The sequence below is a fragment of the Apteryx mantelli genome, chromosome 3, assembly GCF_036417845.1.
Source record: "Apteryx mantelli isolate bAptMan1 chromosome 3, bAptMan1.hap1, whole genome shotgun sequence".
NCBI lineage: Eukaryota > Metazoa > Chordata > Aves > Apterygiformes > Apterygidae > Apteryx > Apteryx mantelli.
Window position 1 is genome coordinate 131981078 of NC_089980.1, and position 27352 is coordinate 132008429.

Sequence of the window (27352 nt, forward strand, 5' to 3'; positions counted from 1 at the left end):
AACAGTAAAACTCCTGGAGTCAAACCAGGTAAAATGCCAGGAACGAAGGAACCTTGATTCTTGTATGGGGCTCTAGGCAGAACTGCTTTGCAGATAGGCAATGAAACAGGATCATAGGGTCATAGGGTAATTTAGGTTGGAAGAAAGCTCTGAAGGTCTCAACTCCAATGTTCTACTCAAAGCCGAGTCAGCTGTGAGGGCAGACTGTGTTTCTCAGGGCTTTATGGTAGACGGGGCATTGGAAGACAGGTGGTGAATGCATAGGTGGTGTATATAGCTCAACTGCCTCCTGCTCCTCTCAAATTATAAAGGAGTATAAGGGGAGGAAAGGAAACCAGCTTATTACCATTTGGGTTGTTCCTAGCAGAGGGTGTTTTGACTCACTCTTAAAGGGAATGCAAGGGAAGTGTATGTTGAGCGATATCACCAAAGAGTCACCGATCGTGAAGACAGGCCATGCTTGGGGGTTGCCCAGTTAGCCTGTATGCTGGTGCAAGATTGGTCTGCAGTATAAGTACAAGCATTTACAAAGTGTCTATAGGATTTAGACACTGGCCTCTCATTCTGTATGCAAGCTGACAGTCTCAGCCTTTAGTTTTGGACCACTCTAGTTTTAAATTAGGCGTTTCTGTGTTTTCTGGAGATTAGTTCTAACAAAGCTCACTTTTCATATCCCTTCTGAAGCTTAGTGCAAGGCATCTAGCAGATGGTAAAGTTACTGTGGCTTAGTGATTTACCATGGGTCAACTGAGCCAAAATGACTGGTCGTGGGAGTGTTCTAAGTCATTTTAATTTGAACCACAATTGAAGAAGTTAGAGCTAAATCCATTTACCTTACAGCCATCCTCAGCTAATAGTATACACACAGACAACGGATACAGCATGGTTGGTGCAAAGTGCCTTAAATTGTCTGCGTTGGCAATGCAGGGTCTGGAATGGGGGGAGAGATTGGGAGACAGGATTAAAAAGTAGGGCCAGGGGTGTGTTTGTATACTACAAGGACCCTGGGTCCTGAAGGACTGGCCCAAAGCAAGGCAGTGAATTTAAGAAATGATGTCTAATCTTGGGATTCCTTATGGATGGCAGGGTGGGACAGCAACAGGAACACTGGGCTGGGGGGGAAGAGGAGTGGGGAGAGCAGTGGCTGACTGAGTACATGGGGAAGAGCTGAGAGGGACCAGACAATGTCATCAGAAAGGAAGGGAGTCTGGGGACTGAGATCACAGGAAATACCAGGTTAGCGTGTAAACAAAACTGAGTAATAATAAAGCAGGACCTGACAGTATAGGCCATGTTTATGGCTGGGGAATGGAAAACATCAGGTTATGTCTTCTAACAAACACAGTTGAAGAGGCAGGCGCTTTAGCATAATGGAAACTCATTACACATAGATTTAAATATCCTCTCTGGTGCAGCCAGTGTTTTATAAAGGTCATAGGTTCATTCATAGAGTTTAAAGCCAAAACAGACCATGGTATCATCCAACAAGGTCTAATACCTGCTATTACATTTAATCCAGTTGCTCTTATCCTGAGCTCAGTGCGATAAACACATCCCACCTCAGGGTTCAGGCCTGATCTGAAGAATTCATAAGAAGGACAAGACACTGAGAGTGGTGATAGTTCAGTGATTAGTGACCCTGACTGTTAAAGACCTGCACCTTGTCTCTGATCTGGGATGGATCCAGCCAGTGGTTCTTTCTATAATTTCTTCTGCTAGATTAAAAAGTTCACTGGATCCTGGTATTTTTTTTCTCATAATACATCAAGTCAAGTAATTTTTCTCAGTCTTTGTGTTCATACTCTAAACATCGTGCTCTTCTCATTTGCCAGCATAACACATTTTTTCAGGTCTTAAATCACTCCTCTGACTCTTCTCTATATCTTCTTTCTTTTTTTTTTTTTCAAGTTAAAACGACTGGATTGCTTGCATTATATACAACATTTGTTTCAGTCTCACTGATGCCACATAGCAGAGGTAACATGCCCTGTCCCTAAAATACTTCTCCGATTTATACCTCTAAGTAACATCCCACAGTCAGAACATTGCACTGTGTATTCTTTATTTGCTGTGACCTTTACTCGTTTTTTCAGTATTGTTGATTCCAACATATGACAGCTCCTCCATCCTCCAGGTACAATTGGCTTTGAATGGTCCAGTTCTCCAAGTGGTCTGGACTGATGTGTGGAACTGCCCTGTCCTCCTCTTTGTGCTCTAGTCCTTCCTATTGCAAAGGCAATTTGACTTGGTTCCTGTCCTGCTGTTGTGCTGAGTGATGGTTTGCTGCCATAGTTATGTATGTGTGAATGGACTGAGGTCATCAACCAAGCATGCTGAGGCAATCAGTGTATAGTTAACTGCTGCCCCAAAAGGTTTTCCGGTTGGAGCATATTTTTTATATCAGAACAATTCAAGATTTATTGCTTCCCCTCAAGTTATTTTAGGACCAGATTTTTTTCATCAAATTGTTTGTCTAATTCCATCATCACATGCAGCTCCTCTGCTACCTTCCCACCCCCAACACAAAATTGCACTGTACATTAATGTTTACATTCTATTTAGAGGGATTATATTTTCTGTGATTTTTTTTTTTAGCTCATTAGCATTGCTTTTGCATTTATTACAAGATATTCAGGGTCTGTTAACTTCATAGTATCTTAGTCCTCCAGACTGGCATAAACTGGCAGATATTCTATGGATATGCTGGAACTATGCTTGCCTCTACTGGGTAAGTTATTTTAAATTTGAAACTATGTCAGTGCAGTGCATGAAAAACGCTGCTAAAGCATAAAATTGCAACAAGCAGGGAATCTGTTTGTGTGCTAATGTCAAAAGGAATGAATTCAAATTGTGATTGATTATTCAGTGGAGCCTATTGGTGATCAGGAATGCACATACAAACTTAGAAGACTTACACAGAGAATCCTAGATTTAACCATTCAGGCAGTTAATAATGGTTCTGTCTTAATGAAATTTGCAAATATAGTAAATCTGATGTGCAGAATCCTTTAAACTATTATTCATCATTATGGTTTGCCCTGCGAGGAAGGATGTATGTAACTGTTTCAAGCGAGTAATGATCATTTTTGTCTCAAGCTCCTGTAAAAAAAATAAGATCATCAGAGAGCTTTGAAAATATCGTTAATCATCACCACTTCCCCTAAAAGGAAGAACGGTTTTGAGATTAGGGCCTGGGAGTGGGACTTGGAGGATCTGGTCTGGGTTTCCCAGACTTGTCACAAACATTCATACATCTTCAGGACGTATTTCAAAAGAGTTTACCTGCCAGCTCAGTAGAAGCAGAAATGGCCACGTTTTCAAATGTGATAATTTTGTTGGGTGCTGAGCCCTCTGGAAACTCCTTTGCAGCTGTGGGAGTTCTTGAAAAGACTCTGAACATGTGTCTATCTGTACCTCAAGTTCCTAGCTTTAAAACAGGAATAATATTCTCCTTCTTTGATCATTTTACTTTCCCTTTCCCTTTCCTTTCTGTGTGGATTATAAGTGTTTTGGAGCAGGGACACTCTCTTGCACTATGTGTGGTTCCAGTGAGGACTACATCCTGTTTTTTGCCTTTGGGTACAATTGTAATATAAATCCTAATTTAGAATTGTTTAGCCTGAAGAAGAAGACTGGGAGGAGAGTAGGTAGTAATTTTCAGATACTTAAAAGATTGTGGCAGAGAGGAGGGAAATTGTCTATTCTTAAACTTGATGGTGGAGAGGATAAGAACATAATTTGTAGCAGTGGAAATTCAGATTAGACATTTAGGAAAATATTATAATAGTGAAGAGAGGGAGGCAACTGGAAGAGATCGTGTCGTAATAGTGAGTTGTCCATCATTGGGAGTCTTTAAAAGCAAGCTAGATCAGATCTTGCTATGGGACCAGAAGGATAGACTAGATGACCCTACAAAGTAGCTTTTAGCCCCATTGCTCTGTGACACTCAACTTTATTTTGCAGTTGCCTAAGGTTGGTCTAGTGACTTGCCTAAAACCACGTAATGTGTTATGCCTAGAGTCAGGATTTGCTGTGCTTCTCCTCTGAGTATTTGCCAGTAGATCTCTCCTTAGGCTTCTCTGAGCACTGCCAGAAGCTATTGCTGCTCTTTCACTTTGGGATATTCTTTCCTGAGGCACAAAACTCTACCTTCAAATACAAGTTTTCCAACTGTGAAGGCCATCGTTTGTTTCCACACAAAACTTGAGGCAGGACAAGAGAAGGTGCTTGGTTTTAAATCAGCTCAGAATCTAGTGTACTATCTCCTGTGCAAATGAGAAAGTGTTGCCCTGTGGATTGGGTCTTACTCCTTATCAAAACTTCTTGCTTTAGCTGTTAATGCATAGTGATGAAACGGCATTGCTCTGGACACAGAGGCTGCACCTATATTGTTACACAAAATGTTCCAAAGCCTCTCTGGCCTTGGGGGCAAGTGACATGGCTGGACTTGCATCCAGCCCACTGTCTTTCCTCCAAAACTGGGCAACTGTATGCATCCCAACTGCCTGAGGGCAATGGTCCAGGCTGTGGCCAGCCATGGTCTGGGAGACGGCTGGTTGGTATGGGCTGAGACACTGCCAGGAACTATGTGAACACTTACAGAGCACAGATGATCATTTGTCAGTGCTTGGACCAGTGCCATGGACCTCCTTAGTTTATAAGGGGAAATGTAGCTCGCAGAGGGCCCTGTCAGGGAGGGCAGTGCAGATAGCTCAGTGCTGGGATGACCTACTTGCCAAGCTCTGTAGGAAGCTCTGGAGCTGAATCCCAGGGGCTGGCACATCACCCAGGTGGAAGCTGCAGTGATGCAGCAGTTAGTGACTCGCACTAGAAATCTGTAGGTGTTCAAACCTTCTCTTGAACTTGTGACAAAATTTCTCTGCAGTTTCCTTGGCTTTGAGCAGATATCCTGTCACTCAGTTGGCAGCACCAAGGCAGCCTGGATGTTAGCTCTAGCCTCATCTTTCTTTGTGTTTTGTTAGCTGTGAGAACTGGCAATGCTTGTGGTGTGAGCCCAGTACACCCTTAAAGCCTGGTGACTGGGCTAAACTTGCCCGTGTACTTAACGTACTGCTGCTTGGGAAACATTTGGTTGGGTTGATTTCTGAGGAGGAACAGTTGGTTATTGTCAGCTATGGACTGAGGCTGTTTGAAGACTTAAAAAGGAAATGTTTTCTCCCTGACAGAGGATAACTTTCATTCAATCAGATTAGATGATCTGTTTGTATGGCCTTGGAATATTTGAATCTAATATGCAAATCAAATTTACCTTGTTTTTTTAAGGTCACTGGGTTATATTCTTTGCCATAGTCTTCAGTTCCACTGCACGCAAACACAGAAGACTGGTCTCTAAACAGTTCATTGCTTTCAGCGTTTGGCAGACGTGGCTCTTCTGCTACTTCCTTTAGCAGTGGGAATTGATGAGGGTGGTGGAGCTCACGGCCATGCAGCCTGGGGTGGATGTGCTGTGGTTACCTGCTGAAAAGATGCAGGCTGGGCCATGTAAGCTTCCTGCACCCTCCACCTGCCTGTCATTAGCCTGTTTTGGACCGACCACATGAGAGTCATGCAGTTCCAGGATAGGAGTATCATTCATTATGTCTCTGGCATGTAAACTGTGACAGCCAACAAGTCTTCCCATTACTGTCATTCGTAATTATGACTTTTTCTACTGAGAACTGGAACAAGACTAGCAAATTCATTTCACACAACTCATCACTCAGACATCATCTTTTGCCTCTTCTGCATAATATTTGACTGACATCTGTGCACTGCTTGAATACCAAACTATCTATTGGTGCCTGCTGTATGGCCAGCTGACCGGTTGTGTCCATCCATGGATAAGAGCAATTTCTGTGTCCAGCTTTTCCTCCCAAGAGGCCAGTATGTAGTCAGGGTCATGCTGGCCCGGCAATCAGAAACCTCAGCTAACTGTGTACAAATTCCACAGTGGTTACTTACACCCTATGTATGCAGAAGGGCATGAGTGTTTTGAATTTTCTCTGTATTTATAAAAAGAAAATGATTCTTAGGCAAATAATTGAGTGTTTTGTTTGTCCCATATTTATTGGCCATATTTTGCAGTTCTTCACTGTGATTAGTGTTAAAGCTAGAGCACTGAACAAAGGAGGTAGAAAGCTGGGTTCAGGACTAGTTGTACAGCCAGATTTTAATCCCTGTCCTTACAGTCCTTTTGTGACAGCTTGTGTCCATCTGTGCGCATGTACCAGCACTAGCAGAAGCCAGAAAATCTCCTGTTGAGCTTTACATTGAGTAAATTACATGTTTACATTTACACTGGGGCAAGACTTCTACTAATAATTGGCTCTCTGAGAAGTCTGTGCTCTCCAGAGTTGGAGCTGGACCTGTGAAGATAGCCATGGTAAGCTCATCACCCAGGGAAAGGAGACATCTGTATTTAGGCTGGGTGGAAGGCTTCTTCCTCAAGAGAGCTGGAGTGCTTGTAAATCTCTGGGAAGTGGGGAGGTGGAGTTCATCCCTTCTCTGGGTGATCAGCTTGCCAGGGTTGTGTCTCTGGCTCCACATCCTCAGCACCGATGTGGACTTGTTTCTCTAGGACTGTTTCTTCTGATGGTTCTCCTGGTATGTACAGACAGTGTCTTCCCTGCTAGAAAAAAACCTGATAAATACCGGTAGAAGAATGGGAAAATAAATCCAAAATATGTCTGTAAGGGATGTGTTCTTTTTTTTTAAACAGCTGGAGGTACTGGTCTCAGGGAACTCCATCAGAAACTGGCCTTTTTTGTAATTGGTCTAATTGAGAGGGTAAAGGAGTTTTAATATCAGAATATACTACTATATTTTGACAAAAATACAATTATGATTAGTTGTGTATAGGTGTGGCTCTAAAGCCTTACTCAGATAGACATGGATGGGGGATAAGAATTTCCACATAGGAAGGTACCTGACACTTAAGCAGCTTTTGTAAGCACAGCTATGTCTGGAGAAGAACACCAATGGGAAACTTTGGATAGCTCATTAAATCAAATGATTGATACAAGCATGGCCTAAGAATAAATTCCACTGTAATTTTAGACAGTGATTGTAATAGGATTTAAGAGAGAAATTTTAGGAGCCCTAGAACATGGGGGAGGTTAGCTGCACACTTATCATCTACTTTAGACCTCTGTCATTTGCATCATTTAACTGAAATATGGAAAGATTAGAAGTCAAAGACTTCCCTTTGACATAAAAAGGAGCAACATTTATGGCTTGAATTTGGCCCAGGAGACTATTTTATCCTACGATCTCCCCCTTAAACCTTGCTGGTCTCTTTGATGGATGAGGTGCCCAGTATAATATCCTCTTACAATTACTTGAGCCTGCTGGACTCTCTAACACAAACTTTTTTGTTCTTTATGTTTAAAGGGAAAGGAGGAGCATTACAGAAAGATATGGTAATATGTTTCCTTCCTGTTCCCGGGCAGTAGCAGCTCCACACTGTGCTAATAAATTAGTTTGATAAGAGTGTTTAGCTTGGGCTGGCTGAGTTTATTCTCTTTTATGGTGGCGACCGAACACCTCTCTCTGTGTAGCCCCTGAAGAGTCGATGGGATGTGTACTGTTCCACAAGGGCAGATGGTGCGTCACAGATGGTCTGTCAGAGGCAGGTACCTCTTTGTAAATCAGTGCCTTTGTGTTACGGGCATGGCTGGAACACGTGTACCGTGACAGTTCAGAGGAGGCCAGGTGGATGCTCTCAGCCCATGGAGCATTTCCCCATGGAGCATTTCAGTATTCAGTGTTTCTGAAGGGCTGCCCGTTTGCACAACACATTGTTGGTAACAACCCTGAGCTGAATATGTGTCACAGCCCTGTATCTGGGTGCCATCCCACAGGGACTGGGCTATCCCAGTTTCCTTTGCTGGAGACAAGCAGCAGATCCAGCTCTTTTCTTGACCTGACATCTCCAGGTCATCCGCTCCCTGTCTGCTCTGCTGCTGTGGACCTCTGATTTCATATCTGAGATCCTTTGAGCCCCCAGAGACAGCACTGACTTCTCAGGACCTCTTGAGCCTTCTACATCTGACCTGTGGACTTGCAGGGTGCCTCTGTACTAGTGAACAAAGTAGTGCCAAAGCCTGGGAGTTACTGGCACTGGAACTGGATGGACCATGCTGCTAAATTGCAGGGATGATGTTTGATGTGCTGCAGTTCCTGATGTGGCTTAGGAGTTAGCACAGGCCATGTTCTATTCCTAGTAGGCATTTAGAACGGAGCCAAAGAGAGCTTAATAGCATGGAGGTTGTTAGACTGTACCAGGTGAATGGCATGTTTAATTTACTTGTATAGCTGCAACTATAGTTTATGTCTGTAGGGACATAAGACACAAGTGCAGGCTACCACTCGTTGCGTCTTTGTGACAGTTCCAAAGATCATTTGATCTTTATCTACTGTAAAATCTTCCCTGGTCTAAGCAGAACACCAGAGGACCACACACATATCCCTTCCTGTGTTTCCTCATCACGTTAGGCTCTCTTTGGATGAAGGTCAGGGTCTTCCGAAGAGGCTAGGATCATCCCTCCTACATGTGGGTTCTTTCCCAGATCACAGACTCCCTCGTCCTCTATGGCCAGGTTTTCATTGCCTGCAGATAGTTGTGGTTGTTGTATATTTAGTCTCTGACATTTCAGAAAAAGGTAAACAAAACAAAACAAGTCCTCAGATGACATTAGGCCCCCGTGGAGGAAAAAGAATTCTTTCTGCCTTCTGAAGATGATCAGCAGAAATACAAAATTTGAGAATAGCCACTGTCATAGTATACAGCAAGCATCACAGACCATTTTCTGCTTTGCCCACAGGAAAATAGGCACTCAGGGTCACGGTGAACAGTTTGATCATTCATCCCGTCTCTGTCCTTTTAATCCTGTCATAGTGGGAGTACAGGATGATACAATCTGTGTGAGGACCGGTGCAAAACTCTGCTTTGCATGCTGCTGTGATTCCCCTTGGAAGAGCCTGGGAAGCTGTTTGCAGATGATATTTCAGAGTTCCCTCTCATATGTTTTGTTTAATGCCTGAGTTTGAATAGTGTCATAGCCATTTCATTTCTTTTGTCAGCCAGTTATATGGAGACTAGACTGATCACAGAATCACAGAATCACAGAATCGCTGAGGTTGGAAGGGACCTCTGGAGATCATCTAGTCCAACCCCCCTGCTCAAGCAGGGTCACCTAGAGCACATTGCACAGGATTGCATCCAGGCGCGTTTTGAATATCTGCAGAGAAGGAGACTCCACCACCTCTCTGGGCAACCTGTTCCAGTGCTCACAGTGAAAAAGTTTTTCCTTATGTTCAGATGGAAGCGTCTGTGTTTCAGTTTGTGCCCATTGCCTCGCGTCCTGTCTCTGGGCACCACTGAAAAGAGTCTGGTCCCATCCTCTCGACACCCTCCCTTCAGATACTTGTACACGTTGATAAGATCTCCTCTCAGCCTTCTCTTCTCCAAGCTAAACAGGCCCAGCTCTCTCAGCCTTTCCTCATAAGAGAGATGCTCCAGTCCCCTAATCATCTTTGTGGCCCTTCGCTGGACTTGCTCCAGTAGTGCCACATCCCTCTTGTACTGGGGAGCCCAGAACTGGACGCAGTACTCCAGATGTGGCCTCCCCAGGGCTGAGTAGAGGGACAGGATCACCTCCCTCGACCTGCTGGCAACACTCTTCCTGATGCAGCCCAGGATACCATTGGCCTTCTTGGCCACAAGGGCACATTGCTGCCTCATGCTTAACTTGGTGTCCACCAGCACTCCCAGGTCCTTCTCCGCAGAGCTGCTTTCCAGCAGGTCAACCCCCAACCTGTACTGCTGCATGGGGTTATTCCTCCCCAGGTGCAGGACCCTGCACTTGCCTTTGTTGAACTTCAGGAGGTTCCTCTCTGCCCACCTCTCCAGCCTGTCCAAGTCTCTTTGAATGGCAGCACAGCCTTCTGGTGTATCCACCACTCCTCCCAGTTTGGTATCATCAGCAAACTTGCTGAGGGTGCACTCTGTCCCTTCATCCAGGTCACTGATGAAGAAGTTGAACAAGACTGGACCCAGTACTGACCCCTGGGGGACACCGCTAGCTACAGGCCTCCAACTAGACTCTGTGCCACTGATCACAACTCTCTGAGCTCTGCCATTCAGCCAGTTCTCAATCCACCTCACTGTCCACTCATCTAACCCACACTTCCTGAGCTTCCCTATGAGGATGCTATGGGAGACAGTGTCAAAAGCCTTGCTGAAGTCTAGGTAGACAACATCCACTGCTCTCCTCTCATCTACCCAGCCAGTCATTCCATCATAGAAGGCTATCAGATTGGTTAGGCATGATTTCCCCTTGGTGAAGCCATGCTGACTACTCCTGATCACCTTCTTTTTCTCCACATGCTTGGAGATGGCTTCCAGGATGAGCTGCTCCATCACCTTCCAGGGATGGAGGTGAGGCTGACTGGCCTGTAGTTCCCTGGGTCCTCCTTCTTGCCCTTTTTGAAGACTGGGGTGACATTGGCTTTCTTCCAGTCCTCGGGCACCTCTCCTGTTCTCCATGACCTTTCAAAGATGATGGAGAGTGGCTTAGCAATAATGTCCGCCAGCTCCCTCAGCACTTGTGGGTGCATCCCATCAGGGCCCATGGATTTGTGGGTGTCAAGTTTGCTTAAATGATCTCTAACCCACTCCTCCTCCACCAAGGGAAAGTCTTCCTCTCTCCAGACTTTCTCTCTTGCCTCCAGGCTCTGGGATTCCTGAGGGCTGGCCTGAGCAGTAAAGACTGAAGCAAAGAAGGCATTCAGTAACTCTGCCTTCTCTGCATCCTTTGTCACCAGGGCACCCACCCCATTCAGCAAAGGGCCCACATTTTCCCTAGTCTTCCTCTTGCTGCTGATGTATTTGAAGAAGCCCTTCTTGCTGTCCTTGACATCTCTAGCCAGATTTAATTCCAAACGGGCCTTAGCCTTCCTCGTCGCATCCCTGCATACTCTGACAACGTTCCTATATTCCTCCCAAGTGGCCTGTCCCCCTTTCCACTTTCTGTATACTTCCTTCTTCTGGTTGAGTTTTGCCAGGAGCTCCTTGCTCATCCATGCAGGTCTCCTGCCTCCTTTGCTTGACTTCCTACTCATAGGGATGCACCGCTCTTGAGCCTGGAGGAAGTGATGTTTGAATATTAACCAGCTCTCTTGAACGCCCCTTCCTTCTAGGGCCCTCACCCATGGGATTACTCCAAGTAGGTCCCTGAAGAGGCCAAAGTTTGCTCTCCTGAAGTCCAGGGTTGCGATCCTACTTGATGCCCTGCTGCCTCCTCGCAGGATCCTGAACTCCACCATCTCATGGTCACTGCAGCCAAGGCAGCCCCCAACCTTCACATCTTCCACCAGTCCTCCTTTGTTTGTTAGTACGAGGTCCAGCAGCACACCTCTCCTTGTTGGCTCCTCCACCACCTGTGTCAAGAAGTTGTCACCAATGCTCTGCAGGAACCTCCAGGACTGTTTGTGCCTAGCTGTGTTGTCTTTCCAGCAGATATCGGGGTGGTTGAAGTCCCCCATGAGAACCAGGGCCTGGGATCGTGAGGCTACTTCCAGCTGTCTGTAGAAGGCCTCATCAACTTCCTCATCCTGATCAGGTGGCCTGTAGTAAACACCCACAACAGTGTCACCCATGCTAGCCTGCCCTTTGATCCTTACCCATAAGCTCTCGACTTGCTCTTCATCCACCCCTAGACACAGCTCAATACGTTCCAGTTGCTCTCTCACATAAAGAGCAACTCCACCACCTCGCTTTCCTGGCCTGTCTTTCCTAAAAAGCACGTAGCCATCCATGACAGCACTCCAGTCATGCGAGCTATCCCACCATGTCTCTGTAATGGCAATGAGATCATGGCCCTGCGACCGCACACAGATCTCTAGTTCTTCCTGTTTGTTCCCCAAGCTGCGTGCATTGGTGTACAGGCATTTCAGGGAGGTGATCGAGCATGCAGGTTTCCCAGGAGGGGTAAAAGAGGGTCCTCCATAGCCACATCCCATGCGCACTTCCCTGGCTGCATTCACCTGTTGGAGGCATCCTGACTTGAGCAGTCTTTTGCCAACTACCCTGTCACTATAACTCTCCCCTCTGATTATGGTTTTTGATTTCCAGCTCTGTGAAACTTGGCTGCAAATCTGTGCCTCCAAACCGGTGTGGCTCTTGGGAAATTGCTCAGGCAGTTCTTTGCACTGACTGTTGTACAAGCACAAAGATGACATTGCTTCTACATACTGCATTTTTAATTAGTGTGCCACTTTCACAATGTGCCTTACTTTGAACTGCATTTGTCTTAGACTTTGCATTACCTGGGATGTAATTGGAAGTGAATTATTTGCTCAAGGGTGAAGAAAATAGCTTTCATGCAAGACTTTTTAATACAGATTGTGTTTCAGATAGGTTCTTTTTCACAGAGAAAACTCTGAAGCAACTCAAAGATGAAAAACACTAACTAAGCAGAATACGGGACCAGTTCTTACCCTCCACCATAACAGAAATTTTACCTGGATGATGCAGGTATAAACAACGTGGCAATGTAACAGATTTCTACACTGGACTTGCTGAAGTTTGCTGAACTCTGAGAAAGTTAGGAAGGAGGTTTACCTGAGAGTAAACCAGAGATGAATCTCCTGCCTTACTCTATTGAAACAGCTAATGCTTTGATCTTTGCTCAATTATTTGTTTGTACTCCCACGGTGCCTAGGAGTCATGGGCATGAATCACAACCCTCTCCTGCCAGACTGAGGTCAGTTTTAATACTTTAATATCTGATATATCTCCTATCAGAGGTCTGCATCTGGCAGTCAACAAGTTAACAGGTATTTTTCTCCTCTAACTGTTATGATTCTATGCAGTTATTAGAGTTAAGGTAATTAGGGTGGATTATTTCAGATTTGAAGTAACATGTATGGTTATTGGTACTGTAATTCATAACATCTTGTCACTGTATCCCAAAGAGATTATGAGGTAGATTTTATCCTGTGCCACTGTATTGGTAAGGATTTGTTTTCCTTTAAAGGACCTGCCACTTTTGTTTGTGAGACAAGCAAATGCTGCAGCATGTGTCTTTACAGACCAGGGCAGCTTCTCCATTGAGGTGAACAGAGATCATTCCAGCATGGGACAGAAATTCTTTGGTGGACTATATTTATGAGTTTCTTTACTGGCTGCAGGATCTAGTAAGCCATCCTTGTCTCTACCACCTTTTGGAAATTTGTTTGTTAAAGGTGTACTTGTTCAAAAGATGTTCATAGCCTCTTTGTGTTGGATTAATCCTTTCATCTGATGATAAGGTATCAGGGTCAGTGGGCTCAAGATATCCAGTAGAGGGAACAAATACTCTATGTGATACAGAGCATTATATTCCACTTGAAAGAAGTGGCAACTTCAACTGAATGCGTGCCGGACAAAGGATTTGCATTGGGTTCAAGTTACTAGCAGCAAAGGTATGTGTTAAAGTCTTAAAAAATTTTTTTAAGAGTCACGAAAAGGAAGCCTAAAAGCAGAGGTGCTACAGGATGAAGTGAGTGTACACTTGAAGCCTGATAGTTCCTTGGCTTTGAATTACCAATATGTATTTCCTAGGGAGTATATAATGAGAAAGACTTCTAAAAACATGACAGATTAAGATGTGTCTCCATTTCCTCTTTCTAACTAGTTGAATTCAGTCATTTTGGAAGGTGAAGTAGGAGAGATGGCAGCTGACAGGCGTTGCTACTTAAAGAGGCAAAAACCAGACCATGCTTGGCAAAGGCCACTAAAAAGGGAGAGTTGCTGATCTTCCCAGAATGCCTGTCCCTGGGTTTGGCTAGGGTAACGATGTGGTGAAGATTTGCTGGTGAATCAAGTATTGCTCATTACTGGGATGTGTCACAGACCTGCTAGTCTCTTAAAGAGGTCTCAAGGATGTCCCAAATAGTCTCAGAGAAATTTCTCCACTAATTTGTGGGTGGGATTTGATTCTCAATTGTTTAGTTCTATTAACATTGCAAAAATGAGATAAATCTTACTCATGTTAACTCAGGCATTTAACTGGAGATAAATTAGGAGACTAGTCACCCTTCCCATGTAGTTGATGGAGGAATGAATTAGCCAGCTCCCATCCCAGTAAAAAGCCTTATAAATTTAAGAGAAGGGAGAGAAGCTTTGATATGAATGGAACTTAGTTACTTGTGTGAAGTCTGGGGAAGAGCAGGCTGATGTGCATGAAATACCCTCCTTGCTGAACATTTTGTGAAGCCTAATAGACACAAACATTCAGCTTTCAAAACCTCATGTTCTCTTAAAAAATCATTATTAAGTGCTGGAAAGCTGCCATGAACATCCAGCACTGTATATTCCCACAGTTTTTTCCTGTGCTCACAGATTATGCTTGGCATGGAAGTAACTGCAGTGCAAGTTGCATAAGAGCGTGGGGTAGGTGCTCAGTAGCATCCTCGCTGCGCTAAATCAAAACCCCGGCATTGTTTTCTGTGGCATGTGTTCGCTTTTATGTGGCGGCAAGAAAGTGACTATAATTTGATGTTCCAAAAAACTGGCAGTTACTTGCATTAGCAATTGTAGTAACACTTGAGCTCACAGTCCTTCCTGCTCCCTCAGGATATGCATGGAAGCAAGATGTTGCATGCTACGTGTTTTTCTAAAAAAATACATAAACCATATAAAGGACTTCTCACAGACTACAAGCCAGATAATGTAAGGGGTCTGTGTTAGAGATGTTCTGCCATTTAAATATAACTCTTAAAAAAACAGGATAGGTTTAATGTGCTCATAAGTCAAGAACTATAGGGGTTTTCCTCAAACTTTCCGCTGTGCTCAGGAAGTCTCAGCTCCAAAGGAGGTTGTCTCAAAGGTTATGACCATATGAATAGAAGGATTTACACTGAAAACAGTTTTGCTACCTTGTTCATAGATCCGTGGATCCTTGGACTTAAAGATTGTTAATGCAGTCTGGCTTCCTGTATAACCCAAGTCCTATATAATAGAAGCCAATGACGCCGGCATCAAGCTCTCTGTCTCAAACTACATTTTTGCTCAGTAAATGTTAATCTGCATGCAGCTGTATATAACTGAAGGGTGTTTAGCACGTAGCCACCTTATGTAATTTGGTTGATTTTTAGTCTTTATTTCAATGCTATCGATAAGCCTTCCGTACGCAGGGTTTCCAACTCTGGCATCTCATGGGATGCTGGGAATTGTCACACTGAATCAGCCACGTGACCAGACAAAGTCACTGTCATTAATGGCAAAGGTTGCCAGCTGCTTTCTGACAGCATTCCTCAGCCCTTGTTATCAAGGCACCGCTACCTTTTCAGAAAAATATTCTAACCCCTTGTACAGTTCTCTGCTGTTTAATTACTGGGAGGAAAAGCTGATGAACTGATAAGGAACTAGAAAGTGCTACTGGATAAGTAGCACTTAGATAAAAAGAAAATATTATTTTACAGAGCATAGCTTTACTGCTGTAATTACAAACATTTTTAGTTAGGCAATGGGAGCAGACGGGAACCATCTCCTGGCTATGCCTGTCAGCAGACACTGAGACAAACCATGTGGGAATGTCCAGTGATATGCTGTGTTATTTTTTCTTTTTTTGAATTGGTTATTTTCTGGATCACTTTTCTGATGCCTTACAGGTCACCAGTGGTCTGCGGACTACAGAATGGGTGACATTGCTTCAGAGATGGGCACAGGAAATCCCGAAATGCCCGTCCCTGTCGAGGTCAGTAGTCTCAGAGGAGAAATTGTATTCCTAACTTTTGGAATTTCATGTATGGATCGTATCAGCTTAGTGGCTGGCTCAGATGCTGAGGCATGAGGCTTTTTGCCCATTATTACAAATATTTGGGCTGTGCAGTGGAGCTGTGGATGTTCTTATGATCCCAGGTCCCATCCTTTCCTGTCTGGACTCCTGTTTCCTTGCCATCCCTTCCCTGTCCCTGGTGGAGGCTAGTGTGGCTTCACATCTGCTCCAGAATGTTTTGGGGTCTCTGGTCCTTTACTCCATCCCTTTCTCCTTACTTTATTTTGGATATCTTTATATTGGATATCGTTTAAGTTTCTCACAGTATGTAATATTCAACCAACCACTGCCTTCAGATGTGTAATAACGAAGAGCTCTAAAAACCTCTTTCACTTGAACTACTTGTATCCCTCTCATGGAGGTTTGAAGGAGTATCTGTTGCCTTAAGTTTTACTCAGTTGGTTGGTGTGACTCAGCTGATGCCTGGTAACTCAGGGAGCTGCAGCCACTTGGGCGTGTGTTGCCATCCGGAGCACAGAGACTTTCCTCCCTTGCTGGTGAGCGGTTCTTCACGTGAGCAATGCCCTGGCTCCAGATCAGCCACACTTGAATACACAATGCTCACTGTTCTGTCAGCATCCTTCTGGGAGCCTCATATTGTGTTACATATTTTCTTGAGAAACAGATAAGCCTCACAAAAGACTTTTTGACAAGCTCTAGAGCCTAAATGAGTCAAGGACAACACTTCAGTCCTATAAAAGTCATTTAAAATATTTTTCTTGCAGTGTTAAATGTTTGATGGAACTGAATGAATGTGATGAGAAAAAATAGGAATTGGGTCAAAATCAGAAATTTAACTTCACTCTGGATCAGGGATCCAGAGTGGAGGGGATACATTTACAGCACTGCGTAAAATTACAGTCTGTCATAAAATTTTGCTCTGAAGAGACTAACACACTAGTATTCCCTCTAATGCCTGGGGAATCCACACGTGATTGGGTTGGTTTGCAAAGTACCAATGCAAATATATGATAGATGCAGTCCAAATGAGGGGAACAGGAGAGAGCGAAAGGATGAGTCTGACTTTCTAATGAATCTTATTATCCTTCTTGTGCCATCCTCTATATTGACTGTTCCCCTTCACTGATAGTGGGCCCAGGCCCCGGACGCAGACATACTTGTGTGCTGCAGAAAAGCAAAGCCAAAATATACTTCCTTGGATTCTGTTCCCTTCTCCGTTATAGCCTTCCCAGTCTGGGAGGCTGACAGCTTCTCCCAGATGCTGTCAGTCCCTGCTTGGTACCCTCGTAGTTACTAGGGTTTTTTCTCTCCTGCCTGCTGCCATTTCTGGGATTGAGGCTACATAATTGAATGGTCAGATTCTGATCATGCTCAGCATGAAAATAAGAGGAAAGTTGCTTAATTCAGCAGATGATTTTTGTATGTGAGTGCCGAGGCAGGCGTTTGTTCCTACAGTTACCTACACTGCTAGCAGAAGCATCTGGAGGTGACATTACTGGTTTGGTCTGGAACCCGTCTCAGGTCCCTAAAATATTCTACCCCTCCTCAAAAGTATAAAATTGTTGTACTAGCCTCCTCTGGCCCTGATGGAAATTAGATGTAGGCAGAATGCCAGAGAGGTCCTCCAGCTATGGCTGGTAGAAGCTCCCATGGGGGATGTAGCTAAGTGTGCTGGAATTTGGAACAAGTCTGGGCACGAGTATCATCCTCCTAAAGATGCATTATCCTGTGAAAATGCAGAACTCTACTAACTCAGGGAGCAAGTAAAATTCTACCAGATGAAAGTAGCTCTTCGTATCTGCAGATATCTTTTACAAGGCTTTCTTCCTTTTGATCCATTTTTCTCTCCAAATAGAACATGTAGAGAGCAGACTGGTGCACACGATGTTTTTCCACTGCCCTTTGGAGACCAAAAGCCACATCAAGCAACGGATTTATGGGTTGCTGGCAATAGATGCTTCATATTCTGTTATTGCATTTAAGACGATGAAAGAAGAACAACTAACTTTCATGACTGTGAAAGCAGGAGGAAAACTGCCTGTGGATAGATCAAGCACATGCATCATTGGCTAGAAATTAAGGTGTTTATAACTTCAAATCCTGATTTGAAAAGTTCAAGATAGAAGAAAAATAAAAATAAAAGAAGTGAAGCAGTTTGTAAGATTTTAACTCAGATACACTCAGGAGAATAATTCCAAAGGTAACATTATGATTCATTAACTATCCCTAATTAGGCTCCTAAATTTAAGTAGACAGAATCTCCCCTGGAGGCCTCCAAAGGCACCCACCTTTCACCTTTGATGATATAGGGAACCTAGGAACTTCTGTTAAGGAGGACTCCTTCACTAGACACCTACAAGGCATGCATGAGTTAGGTGCCCAAGTTAGGTGAACTGGATCTTTTAACAGGGTTATTGCATTTCTGGACATCCAGCAATAGGAGAAAGCAGGCTGAGGTGTTCTGCAGTGCTGTGCAAGGTGAGAAGGAGAGTCTGGGAGGGAGCACTGTGTCTCTCTGCCCCTTGGAGAGTCTCGGTTGGAGGTGCCCCATGGTACCTTCATCTCCTGGACTCTCTTGCATCACAGGGCCCATGTATCTGTAAGGGAGTTCACTGAGAGGAACGATGAGACCGAGCTAATTTTGGTGCGTGGGCTTTGATTCGGAACCAGAAATGCTTCCACTTCTGCTTCTGAAGTCACTTCTCTGCAGCTGCATAAGAAAAGGATGAACATCTCCTTTTCTGTGGAGGGCAAACAAGACAAGAGGTTGTCTGTTACATTTATATTCTTATTGCACAACCTTTACATAGTTAGCTGCTGTCAGAAGATGCAGCAAAGGGTGAAACATCTGGGCTGTCTCAGAAGTAGTCTTGGCAGAGTGCTCTGAAAGCTTGTATGAGTTGTGTCAGGCATTACAGCCTGTACCGTTTCCCACCAGCACAAAAAACACCAGCAGAAGAGGAGGATTTCTGCTTCGGGCAGCATCTGAAGGGAGGAGCCGGGGAGGAGGGCCCTGGCGCAGTCATGGGACTCGGAGAGGTGTAGGTGGCTTTGGTTATGACAGGGCTGTTTTCCCAGACAACCTCACTTGATTTCCACATGGTGCTTGGAATTGCAGGAAAGTGGACTGACTGTAATTGGCATGAGTCATTTCCGTGTTATCAGTGGTTTGGAACTGCGTGCATAGGAAACATGCCTGCAGTACGCTGAGTAACTCCCTTTTTTTGTTAAATTTTGCATTCAGTTTCAGGATTACAGACTGTATCAATGCTGGGTGAAAAAGCTCTCTTTTTAAAATGAATGAAGGAGAGCCGAGGTCTTGGACACTTGTGTTCATTAAGCCTCTGCTCCTGTTTTTGTGGGAGTGAAGGTTTTGCATGCCAGTGTTTTGATCAAATTCCACCTCTGGGACTCACATTTTGCTGAACAAAGTCTCTTCATGTCTCCTGCTGTCTCCTGGGGCTTTCTGCATGTAAGCTGTACCATACTTTTACTCTAAATATGATATAGGATGTTCAGAGGTACATTGTGGCTTCCCAGCCGTGACATGGTGTTGATGTTCAGTGCACTGAGCCTTTTTTATGGGGATGCCCAGGCCACCTAGCCTCTCATGGAGGTATTTGAGAGCTGTAGGCTACGATGCTGTCCTGTCAGGTGATTATACGAATATCTGACTGACAAGCAATGGCTCTGCTGTCAGATGAAGGGGGAATGCCTGGTGACTGGGCAGGAAGGGAAAGTCAGCATTGGATGTGTGACATGACACATGCCATCGTGAGGAGAGGCAAGCACTTGCCATGCGATGCTAGCTGGGTTTTGGTCGCTTGAAAGGTGCACATCCAGGGCTGAGATGGACCACGAGAAGGGGTTTCAACTTGCTATTAACCATGTCTGAGGCCCTTGGGAAGGAACGAGGGGCTAAGCTGTGCCTCAGTTTACTTGCTTGGGCAAACTGGATGTGGTCGGCAGACTGTGGGTTGAGCAATCTGGTTTGCTGCCTGACACTAGGATTTAATGATCCAATTAACATCTTCCACCCCTGTGTTTCTAAATACACGGTGGTGGTACTGTTGTCACCAGGTGCAGGGTTCTTACATGCCTGATTTTTCCTTCTTGCTCTGTGCTTATATTGTGATGTTTTGTAGTCTGATTCAACCAAGATCAATTATTTTAACAGCTATTGTTGACTGATTGCTTAGTGAATTTAGGTTTTGCAGCACATAAAAACACTTTCAGTTCTGTAACCTTAGAAGGCCGTACATCTTACATATGTGCTAAGGAATTGTTTTCTTGTAATAGTTCTGAAACATGAGTGATCCCATTTCTGGCTGAATTCTGTTCAAGGCTTGAACAGAAATCTTTAAGAGCTGCCACCACTGAAAACCTGCAGTAGTTTATACTGGGTGTTTACTCGCGTTAGAGGTTTTTTTTTATTTAAAAAATATGTTGAGCATCAACAGTTCCTGGCCCCAACCTGCCCAGATAAAAGGCTTGGTTGTAATTTTCATCGCTGAGAGAGTCACGTTTTGTTCAAATTGCAGTCTGCTTTGAGCATTTGCAGTAGGATTTGCTGAAGGTCCTGCAGATCTGTTTTAATTGCACTGAGCTTTCAGAGTAAAAGAGCTGAGCTTTTTTCAGAGTAAACCTTACGGGCTGGAAAGCACAAGTGAATATATAGCAGAGGACTGGAGAATGACAGCCCCCCTGTCTGCATGTTTTTAAGGGTGAGCTTTTGTTGTTCTTTCCGCCCCTTGACTGATTTGTGTATACAGTGAAAGTGGAGGTCAGGGAATAATTGGGTGCTGGGAGTGGAAGTCTTTAAACATGTTTAGGACTGAGCAAGAACCAGGAAATAACAAATGATGGAATTAGCAAAAAGAGAGGATGGTTTGAGTGTGCGAGGCTGAAATATAGGGAGCCTGAATTTGTTTCCTTTCTTTGGCGCAGATTCCGTCTGTGAGCTTGGACAAATCACTTTGATATTTAAACACTTTCAAAACTCTGTCCTCAAGCCAGTTCCCCATCTGTAAAACTTGGGGGCTATAGCATTCAAATGTTTTGGTTAGGGGAATAATATATGCACTTAGATTGAAACACTCAGCAGTGTACTGGAGTAGAGTTCCTGAGAAAGAGCAGTATTCCACAGCAAAATAATCTCTTGTGGCAAGTAGCCGAATTCCCAGAACTGCAGTGTTTAAAACTAGACAGGTCAAAACAGTAGAAAACATACAGCAAACGATCTCGTTTAACAAAGCGGCGAGGTGTCGGCTGGCCTTTCCATCTCTTAGCACTGTAATTGAGAATTTTGCTGCTTGTAGGAACAGTAACTTTTTCTTTTCATCAACCCTCTTTTTTTTGGCTACACAAGAGAGCGCTTGTGTGAAAATCCCAGTACAAGGAGTCTCTGTCACGTACAAATAAGGATACTGTCAGCAGCAATAGCATATGCCTCTTCACACTGTCCTGCCAGTTGCTTGCACCCAAATCCGATGGGTCTGCTCCGCCAGTGAGACCTCACGTCAGCTTTGATTTTTGTTCACCCCTATTTGTAGCGGGGAGGCTGGCAGGCAGTGGTGGTGAGTTTGTATTGCGGATTGATACCATTAATTCATTGCAAACGGGTAGTACAAGTCTTAGGTTGGGAACTGGTATAAATTACTGCCAGTGATTCAGCCTGATGAGCAGCCTTCCAGCAGGAGCAGTGGGAGCAGGGCCCCGACTGCTTTTACAACAGGCGCTGTGAGATTATGTGACGATTTTTAAGGAACGGTGGAGGGATGACCCCGCTGATCCAAGAGCTTCCTTGCAGGTTTATAACTTAGGACTGCATTGGGTGAGCGCCTCACTGGCATGTCCCAGCCATGGTGGCATGGGCGCAAGCACTGGCACCCTGCGCTGCACCATGAGTCCGGCCTCACGTGGAGTCAATGAGGTGATGCCTGAGTTAGACCCCTCCATGGGTAACCTGAACATGGCTTGCAATCTGGAAAGTTGTTTCTCCGTCTGTGCGGCTCAGGTGACCAGCCCAAGTCACCTGAGAATTTCATCATTTGGATAAGCGTCCAGGTTTCAGTGCTGACTGTTACCCTCTAAGAACCTGAAGGTACCCAGAGGTACCCAGAAGGTACCAAAGCAACTCATTTCACCTCTTCCTAGTGACTGAATTTCTCAGGTGCATTTTAAGGTGCAGGGCTCCTGCCTACCAGACATGTTAGTTGTTTTTATTGAAGACCCTGTTTCTTCCCCTCCTGCCCATATATATCACTTGTTCTGCTGACGGAGTTGCTTTAACCCCTCTGCTTGATTGAATGGAGCAGGCTAAGAGCCAACCGTTCCCTGCCAGGATTTCTTTGCTTAATGCTGAGATAAGTCTAAAATCCTAGGTACTTTTTTTCTGGTGGGTATAAACATAAAACACTTTTCTTGACAGCTTGCTTCAGTTCATGCCATGCTTTGTGTTAGATGCACTCCTCTGTGGGGAATTTAAGGAGGGTGTTTCAAAGGAACCAGATGTTTAATCGTTCTTGTGGAGCTGGCTGCCACACAGAAGCTAACTGGAAATTGTGAGGTGTTTTGCACTTGAAAAATCCTTTCCATTTTACCGTCTTTCTAAATCAAGCCATATAAGCTATGTGTTAGCTCAGCATCATATAAACTAGAGAAGGGACAGACTTGCTGTATTCAGTCACTCCAGTTACCCTTTTGCCAAGATAAGCCTTTTCCCTGCTAAATGTCCCCAAGATATTTATGAAGTCTGTAGAGAAAAATGGTCCCTTAAAACTAAAAAGTCCAAGGTTCAAGTGCTATAGACATCCTGTGTCGCACTGAGTAAGTTGCTTCCAGAATTTTAAAGGGGTTCAGCTGCAGAAATGAGGACAGGCACCTCTTAGGATTTTTAAGATGTTACACATCTGCATGTTTTTGGGGATCTCTCCCTGAAGCCATCTGCATTGTACAGCACTGAATGCCTGCTTGGTATTCGTCCTTCTCAGCCATCCCAAAGAGATAACAGCACAACGCTGCCCCGCAAAGGTGCTGTGTCGACGAACGCGCTGAAGGCTGCGAAGCGCTCTGGATTGCGGTGCTGAGCCCCCTGTTACCGACTCAAGGGGAAAGTTATTCGCAAACGGCAGCATGGCAAAGCTGATCTCCGACCACTGTCTCAGCTGTCAGTAGAGAGGAGGAACTTACTTTACCCTGCTAGATCATCCTCTGAAATAACCCTTTCTGCTATTGCTAATAATTGCAATGGGCAAAAGTTAGTCTGTAGAAATACTTCCTCTGAATACTTCTGCATCTCCGCTTTTCCTTGCGATGTTATTGGTCAGTTGCCGGCTGATTTAGAGACATTTCTTTTAACCCACGCTCATCCGGCAGTCCTGTGGGCAGCATTCGTAGTGGCAGTGGCACAGATGCCAAGGTGGGAAAAGCTCTCAATTCCCCGGGTGTGTTCAGGGAAAGAGGATTTTTTCTTTCCCATTGGGCTCCGATTGTTTAAGTGGATGGTGGTGTCATCTTTTCAGAGAAAGAAGCAGCTCCAACTAGCCTGTGTTATGCCCCAGAGGTGGTCATGAATATCAGGAGGTGGATGGAGTTGTTTATGAAGAACAGCCAGTCCGAAACATGAAAGACTAGCAAAAAATCTGTTAAAAATTTGACTTCATGCTCCTTTTGTTTCATTTTCTTCATCGGATGCACATCCACAGGTTAACCAGGATGCAGTTTGGATGAAAAGGGTGTGAAGGCAGGCGGATGTGTGTCTCCCGGATGCCTTTCAGGTCCCCAGCCTGAGACGCAGCAAAGGGCCTTTATTTTCTGTGAATGCTGAGCCTTTTGTCCTCTGAACATCGGGTCCCTTTAAGATGCCTCAAATCTGGCACCCAAAACAGCAGTTTGCTCTGACTGTCTGGTGTATAGGACGATCTCTTTGCTACCCACCTCCTCCCCAGACTCTCCGATATTTCTCTAGCGCAGGTATCCCCCTTGCTTCTGTTTAGTTTCTAGCAGGGGCTATATTTCTTTTACTGCCTTCCCACCGACGGATAGTTGCCAATTCAGGTTTCACTAGAAACTGCCGTGCCAGCTCTTTGATATTCAGAAGCTGTGGGTTTTTATGGCTGTTTCCTGACCTAGCATGACTCTACTAATAATGCAAGAACTTCAGTACTGCTCTCTTGGCAGCCTAATATAGAAGGTTAGTCCGTAAATATAGCCACAGTTCTCTTTGCCTCAGCAAAGACAGTAAGTCAAACACAAGGTAAACAAGGTGCTTGGATCACTTCCCCACCAGCACTGTCTGTAGCTGCGCAGGGAGATTTAATGGGCGTGATTAAATCTCATGCTCCGGCTTGACAGCTGATTAGCTGCAGGGGGCAGGAAGGAATTTCCTTTCTGTTCCAGGGCTGCACACTCTCCAAGTCCTCCTTCATGCTCGTGCCAAGGATCTCGAAGTGCTCCACTTTTTTAATTATGCTTCATCACACCCCTGTGAAGAATGGAGATGAGAGAGAGTCTGGTCTGCAGTGCAGCAGTGGGGAAACTGAGGCACTAGGAGGTGGTAACCTGCTCAGGAGGAGAGAGGCAGTTGCCGTTAGATCTGGGAAAAAAGAGAGCTGACCGCTCCAGCAATGCTGTCTCAGGGCTTTTGTATGTCTAGTGAATGCGTGCCTAGTTTTCAGCCGTCTGTATCTTTAATACAATAAATGTAATCTTTAATAGCTTTAATAGCTTTTATGTATTGTATGTTAGTGTACAGTCACTGGAGGGACAAACATCTTGCTCCTCTGGAAATTTTAATTTCTTTATTTTGTCTTTTGTTGCTCTATTCCTCTAATATCTAAGCAGAATGGCAGGTATATGTGGTTTCTCTGTATGGAAAAACACTTTGCTCTGAAATAGCCTCAGGTGTTGGCCACTGCAGAGGCAGAGAACTGGTTTAGCTCAGTAAATGACATGCTGCTTTGTCCCTAGAGGGCAAATTGGTGGATTTAATATGTGGATTCACCTTCAGTGGGTGTAAATTGAGGTAGCTGCACTGACTTTGATTGCATTACCATGATGTACAGCTGAAGAGCTGGCCGTGCAACATGAACTGGGAGAAAACAGTCTTCTTAAGGCATGCTTTGGTCCAAAGAAGAGACCATAGACGTACTGACACAGCTGTCATTGCAGCTCTTATAGACATATACTAACCTAACTCACCTGCATATTGCTAACACTGTTGCTGAAGAAACACGGAGAGTGGCAGGTATTAGCTGAGTCTTTACCCTTCTTTTTAGGATAGTAGGAATGGAGAACAGGACTTTCCTAGCTTAGCTAAAGCCTAAAGCCTACAGGGAGCAGTGTATTTAAGGTCTCTCAGGGTAGGGAGAGCCTACAGGCAGGATTTCTTCTGTGGTGGATGATTGAAGCTTCATGTTTTATGTGAATAGCATCCTCTGGAGTTTGGTCTTGTAAATCCAGAGTGGATAGAAACATTTGATGTGCAACCTTGAGCCAGGAACCTGACAGCCGGAGAGAAGCAGGAATTCACTCCCCTCCTGTGGGGCTTCCTGCCCAGCCTGCCACCACGTTAGGAGCAGAGGTGTCTAGCTGAAGCACTCTGAAGCTGAGGGCTGATGCCAAAGACTGGCTTACTCGGCATTTCAGTGCCTGAGCTGGGTGTCTAAAATAAGCTGCCTTCATCTGACCCTTAGTCTAGTCTGAAAGCTTAATTATAAATAAACAATATCTTAATCACTTTATAGTTTCTAGCGTTCTCTCACTGCATCTCTCTGCGCTGGCATTTGCAGAGCATTCATCATAGTGGTAAATGAGTGTCTGTTTGGTCTGCAAATGGTATAATTAAGTATCAGCGGATCCCATAGCATAATGCGATAATTCTCATTCTGACCAGCTGAAATAACTCACTCTAACAACTGTGCTCTTCCTACTCCTCTCTTTCAGTTCCCAAGAAGCTTCTGCATGAAACCCAGCCAAGACCAACCAATTACCAAGGATTTCAGAAGCCACATTTTCCACTGCGGCCGAGGGCATTTGATCCCAATGTTATAGGGGACGGCGTGTTCCTTTCTGATGTCTCTCCTTCCAGTATAGGGCGTGCTCTCCCAGGTAGCTATGACTGTTGTGGTGGTGGCCCAAACCTAACTGTGATGTGGTAACCCTTCCCCTCTGTCTTCCCTTACAGAGGCTACACACTGGAATCCTTATTTGTGTTTCTATACTGTTCCCAAACCCCATCCATTTCACTGTCAGAAGCAGAGGTTTCAAGGCATGACCACCAGCTGACTAAAGTGAACCGTGAAACTTGCACTGGATTTTGTGAAATAGCAGTCACAGCCATGCATGTCAAAACTCGTCACAGAAATACTTTGCAGGCCCATCTAATACAGTGGCAAAGAAAAATGGGAGAGAGAGTAGGAGATCTGTATCATAGGGGACAGAGAAGTTTCCAACTGAGCTTTGAAATATGATGCTATTTCCATAAAATGCAAAGTCAAGAGATATGAATGAAGTCAAATCTTGCCTCTCTAGGGATAGGTGAGTAGGAGGAAGGGGTGGTAAATGATAATGAAAAGCACAGGTAAGCATGTATTGGGCTGGCTGGTGTGTTTTTGCATTGCTTTTCCCAACAGGCAGGAAGAGGGTACATGATATTACTCCCGAAATTCCTGTCCTGTGCTCCCAGAGATTCAACTCAAGGGAGGGGATGAGCAGAGCTAATTTGACTCTATCTGCACCTTTGGCAAAGTTAACCTACAGCCTGGAAATCAATCCACAGATAATTGAGAGTCAGCAACGACAGATTTGTCTGTTTGGAAGCCTCACTGAAAAATTGTCAGGAAAAAGAATTTTGGGTCGACCTGAAATAAATTTTGTGATCCTGGAGATTCTTTTAAGCAAGATAAAAATACGGAACTCATTTTCATTAAGATTCATCTAAACATTTCACTTCTACAAATGACACCTTTTGTTTAGTTTTCACATTGTTTATCCATTCATTTTTAAAATATGCACCACTTTTCAAACAAAGATGTCATTTTGAAATTAAAAGCTAAAAAAAATTGTTGTGAAAATAGGAAAAGGAAATATTTGGACATTTCTGAAACCTCCCTTCCCCTTTTGCTTCTTTTTTTAAAACTATCTGCTAGAGTCTGTCTGATTGCATGAATAATCTCTCTTACACTGATACTACATTGATAGAAAAACGTACTGCTAGCTGAAACAGTTTTGCTCAGCTTTGGTGTAAAGTCGCACAGAGACTGCTTGAGTGGCTGGGAACAGCTCAGAAAGGGTGGAGGTGGTGAAAAGAAAATCAATAGTAGGTGAGCTGATTAAGCAACTATAATGTCTTCAAAGTTAGCAAGGGCAAAAAGAGATGTCTTTTTATATGATCCTGGAATGAATGGCAGACCGGGGAACTGTATGGCATAGCAACACATGGTCCCTGTGATTTTATGTTTGTTTGTTTTTTCCCTCCTGCATAACTCCAGCCATTTTCTGCCTTCCCTGCCTGTGCTTGTACAATCCTACAGATTACAAAACCAGTTCTGTGGTTTTGTGGTGCTCTT

General features: G+C 44.4%; 1 protein-coding gene across 1 annotated transcript in view; it reads left to right on the forward strand.

The window, feature by feature from the left end:
* Positions 1–27352, forward strand: part of EVA1A (eva-1 homolog A, regulator of programmed cell death) — a 220577-nt gene that overhangs the window by 180780 nt on the left and 12445 nt on the right. Inside the window, exon 6 of the mRNA XM_013957011.2 lies at positions 25728–25892. Coding sequence (XP_013812465.1) covers positions 25728–25892 — 165 coding nt within the window. The remainder of the gene's footprint in view (positions 1–25727; positions 25893–27352) is intronic.